Here is a 5,027-nt window from a genome sequence, read left to right on the forward strand (position 1 = left end):
TGATTGTGTGTTGTTGATGACACAACAAACGCACACTCACCCACGCACACGAATACTCGCGCACACTCCCATGCACACGCACACAGACACTGTAATCACCCCACTGTATCTACATGTCCATGAAGGTTTTCAACATCTCTGTTTGACATTTGTTTTGTTTACTGGGTGCTGTGTGTGTGGGTTAATGTTCATATTCTTCCACTAAACCATGTTTCCTGCGAGTGAGCCATCCAGTGTTGTGTTCACAGTCCAAATTGTTCAGCTTCACGTGTCACATGACTTCTGTCACATGACACAGCATGACCCCAACACAGAAGTCAACACACATCATTTGTAGAAGATCACCTCAAACGTACCCTCAAGTATAATACAAGGCTGTAAATAAACATGGAGCCCCACCGCCTAAAACACCCCCCCCCCCCACCCCCCTGTCCAAAAGCTATAATACAAAATACATAAAGCCACATCAATAGCCACATGTGCCAGGGAAATAAGAGAAAAAAATTGGTTTTCACACAAACAAAGGTCCATCAGCAAGATAGTCCCTGCGCTGGCTGATTTGAGGCTGATTTCCACATGAATAAATGCCCTTGGATGTCTTCTCCTTCCATTATTTGCCAAAGAGGGGAGACTGTTCCTCCCTTTCTTCACAGCCCCAGCCACTGGCTGTCGCAACGCCCTCGTTAACAATGACAGGGTTTCCACGGAGACGCAGTAGGACACCTCATTAAGGAGACAATAGCAAAGCACTCCAGCAAGGGTTCATTTGAAATCCATGTCATATGTTGCAGCCATCGAACCATGTGCATCGCGGCTATGGCCCTCATTGTTTATGTGTGACATTCATATCCATACGCACATGCATACTGTCACCTGGAAACACACACGCACACAGACACATACACATTTCATTGCTAGTGCAGAGAGTCACTCACAGACACTGCACGCTTTCTGAATGATTCTTTTGGACTGCAAACCTCATGGCCTCTCACTAAGTTGTGTGCAGCTCTCCAGGAGCATGATGTTTTCATTTTATTTTGGAAATGTCTACTTTTCTTTCATAAGGGGTGGGTGGATGGGTTGGTTGTGTGTTGATTTTCTTGTTTATCTCAGATTTCTTTGTATGGAAGCATATCATATTCTTTCTGGAGTGAAAACCTTTCTGTAAAAAAAAAAGGGTTATTAATTATTTTATTTGATGTGGCGGGACTTGTCTTGATGAAACGTTCGCTAGCAAACCACAAGTAAATGACGCTGTCAGTCAAATTGGAAGAAACCAAAACTGACTTTCTTTCCGAATGACCATAGTATGCTTCCATAGTTTTTTGCATGTTTTGGTTGGAATTGCTTTGACCAAGACTGGGAATGTGTGTGTTTATATTTTTATATCAAAAATGTATTATGCATGCAGGCTGTTCTCTCTCTCTCTCTCTCTCTCTCTCTCTCTCTCTCTCTCTCTCTCTCTCTCTCTCTCTCTCTCTCTCTCTCTCTCTCTCTCTCTCTCTCTCTCTCTCTCTCTCACTCTCTCTCTCTTAATGTAAGTCTCTCTCTCTCTCTTCTGATAAAATATGTTGTTTTTCCTCCCTATTTTGCTCCTCCCTCCCCCCTTCATCCTATAACCTCCACGCTACCTCCTCCTCCACCTACCTCCCCCCATTTCCCCATCCCCATCCTCACCTCCTCCTCAATACTCCCTCTACACTCTCCCTCCCTTCTCTCTCCTCCCCACCCTCCTTCTGTCCTTCCCTCCCTCCCTCCCTCCCTCCCTTCACACTCCCCCATTCTTTAATTCCCCCCTCCCTCTTCTCACTTCCTGCTCTCTGCCCTTCACCATCCTCTCTCCTCCTCCTCCTCCTCCTCCTCCTCCTCCTCCTCCTCCTCTTCCTCCTCCTCCTCCTCCTCCTCCTCCTCCTCCTCCTCCCTGCGCCTCCCATTCCTCCCCCACCCACCAGACTGCGCAGTGTGAAGATGGAGCAGAGGAAACTGAATGACCAGGCCAACACCTTGGTGGACCTGGCCAAGGTAAGAGCCCCTCTTGAGAACCTTTGGTTCTCTATCTACACTGGCGGGTAGAGTTTACCATGGATACATGCAGTCATAATGCCACGTTCGTTGCAAAATAGGCAAAACTAAAGTGAGTAGTTAGATCAGCGCTTGAAGAAAGTGGCTTGGATAATGCGGTTCATACTTTATTTGTAAAGCACATTTTCACTGCCAGTGGATTCAAAACCCAGACTAATATGATATGCTTGCAAAATGAAGGCTAAGGCCACTCATTCTACATAGCTATACTCACTGTCAAGCTTAGAGAATAAGCTTCAGAGAAAGTGCATCTCTCTGTTTCTCATTATCTTGAATGACAATAACCTATCCGAAGCAACAATTTCTATATTGTACCTTTTGTATCTTGTTACAATGCACTTACTCCTACTATTCCCTTGACTACCACTCCTAAACGTTCAAACACAAACACACAATCTGAGTACACTACACCTTGGTCAATATTTTGACAATCCTGCTGTCAGAGCTATTTGACCTCCTTTTGATACGAGACAGTACACCCGTTATCAGCCTGCTGCTACTGCGGCCCCCTGTGCTTCCGCAGGGGGCATCGGGGCCCGGTAGAGCAGCCCAACACACAGAGTTCAAAGGACCGGGGTTCATTTGATGTGGATGGCATTTGCTCTCCAGTTGTGGACTTTTTAGAGGTTTTTTTTGCACGGTGGACTTCAATGTGTGTTTATTTATTTATTTGCCGGCTTGCTAGTCCGGTCGACTCTATTTACACTCTACTGTGGTTCAACTGGAGGCACACTTTCCTGGTCAGGTCTCTAGAAGGGTAATCTGTTTTTTTCCGTTGTTCTCTACTAGATATGTAGGCCTTTCCAGTGGGACTGGATAGTCACAATGTCTGTTGACGACGTTGAGATGTTTTTATCAAGATACATTTACAGATCAATTCAGAAGCAGTCGTTCAGCACCATGAAGGAAGTGTGAAACCTCTCATTCCAAGGCCCCTACTGGTACACGGTGGACATTGGGACTTTGAACCCCCAACCTTTGGGCTGGGAGTCAAACCAACTTCCACAGGTGTTGTTTTGAGCAGGGAGGTACATGCAGGATTATTTACAATTTAGCCTGCTATGACATAAAAAAAACTCTTGCGGAATTTCTTGAAAATATTTTGAGAGGTTACACATGAAACTCGAGGAATGAGAGCAAAAGGGTTTCAGGGGAATTTCTAATTGTGTTCATGTAATGTGATCACCAACCAAACAGGGGTTCCCTGTTTGGTTGGTGATCATTCTGATGGTTGGATTAGCCTGCTGCCTAGCAGGGGTCTCAAGCCTATGTGCATTTTATCCGTACAGTAAGCTAGCGTCATAGGAGCATTTGTATTGAGTGTGATTGGAGAGTGTTCATATTTTGACCTGGGCTTCGATGAAGTATACATCAGAGGGGAATGCCCACATTTCAGCGACCGCTGAACCTTTGTCGACGAGTCACTCACAATGGTATCCTTCCTCACCCCACCTGTCCTCCCCCCCCCCCCCCCCCTGCAGACCCAGAACGTGATGTACGACCTGGTGTCGGAGCTGCAGGAGCGCAGCGAGGAGCTGGACAAGCGCATCGGCACGCTGGAGGACAAGCTGGACACGGTGACGGGCAGCCTGCAGGCACTGCCCTGCCTCATCTCCCAAGCCATAACCCAGCAGCAGCAGGACTTCCTGGACGGCTTCGTGCACCGCTTCCGGCCCGCCTCGCTAGGCTCCGAGCGGTCCGAGCGCTCCGAGCGCTCCGAGCGGTCCGAGCGGTCGTGGACGTCGACGGCGCGGCGGCGGCGCTCGCCCTCCACCGCCCCGCACACCTCCTCCGACAGCGGGTAACACCGGCCACGCCTCGGCCAGCGCCACCTCCTACGCCACAGCACCGCCCCCCTTCCGGAGACCCCCCCCCCCCCCCCCCCCCCCACACCCCCCGCCCAACACTCCCCCGCCCTGGCCCTGTGATGGATCCTTATGGAAACGACCCCTGACCCTTGACCCTGGATCCTGGACTCTGGATGGGATTCTCTCCCCCCACCCCGCCTCTACAGATCTCCCTCCCGGAGTCTGCTGGGCCTGCTGGGTCTGCTGGGCCTGCTGGGTCTGCTGGGCCTGCTGGGTCTGCTGGGCCTGCTGGGTCTGCTGGGCCTGCTGGGTCTGCTGGGCCTGCTGGGTCTGCTGGGCCTGCTGGGTCTGCTGGTTGTTCTGGGTCTCGGCACATCTCTGGAGCTCCGGCTCCGAGCTAACAAACAAGGAAAGACTTCATTTAAGATCCCGCGCGCAAGCATGCACACACACACACACACACACACACACACACACACACACACACACACACACACACACACAAATAAATGCCTAAGCACACACACATGCACACAGACACACAGCACAGCACACAACAACTCCAAACAAACACAGAATCACATACGCGTACACAGACGCAACAAAAAACACAACATTGAAAAAAACGAAGAAACAAAAAAATACAGAAGCTTACGAAAATAACTTTGACAACTTTGACAAACCGAGATAAAGTAGAGATATGGTTTATGTTTTAGCCATTGTATGGCTGTCCAAGTTAGCTTTTTTGTAAAAGCCCTTGTATAGTTACAGAAGACTGAGTGTGAGTGCAGGGTCGCTGGGGTGAGAGCTGGCTGTCACACCCGAGTGCCCCCCCTGGAGTCTGGTCTGAGGGGAGGGAGGGAGAGGGAGGGAGGGAGAGGGAGGGAGAGAGAGCCTCGGCCCCATCTGGCCCCCCTCCCGTGTCCAGGGAAGGATAGAGGACCCCTGCATCCGTCCGTCCCTCCGTCCGTCCATCTGCTTATTTGGCTAGAAGGGGGAAGGGAGACTACGATGGAAACACCTGATGTTCCATTTGAAGAAGGACCGCGCCTCGCAACGCATTCGACCCCGTGCCGCGGGTCGAGGCGGCGGCCGGGAGGCAGCGACGGGAAGAGAGCGAGAGGGCCGCCGTGCCAC

The 5,027-nt window shown here is 50.3% G+C and overlaps 1 protein-coding gene across 1 annotated transcript in view; it reads left to right on the forward strand.

Moving 5' to 3' along the window:
* kcnn1a (potassium intermediate/small conductance calcium-activated channel, subfamily N, member 1a) overlaps window positions 1–4,585 on the forward strand; it is an 18,604-nt gene extending 14,019 nt beyond the window's left edge. Inside the window, exons 4-5 of the mRNA XM_060059158.1 lie at window positions 1,912–2,022; window positions 3,564–4,585. Of these exons, the coding sequence (XP_059915141.1) occupies window positions 1,912–2,022; window positions 3,564–3,887 (435 nt within the window). The 3' untranslated portion in view covers window positions 3,888–4,585. The remainder of the gene's footprint in view (window positions 1–1,911; window positions 2,023–3,563) is intronic.
* The last annotated feature ends 442 nt before the right edge of the window (window positions 4,586–5,027 follow it).

This window comes from Gadus macrocephalus, chromosome 8, assembly GCF_031168955.1.
Source record: "Gadus macrocephalus chromosome 8, ASM3116895v1".
Classification (NCBI taxonomy): domain Eukaryota; kingdom Metazoa; phylum Chordata; class Actinopteri; order Gadiformes; family Gadidae; genus Gadus; species Gadus macrocephalus.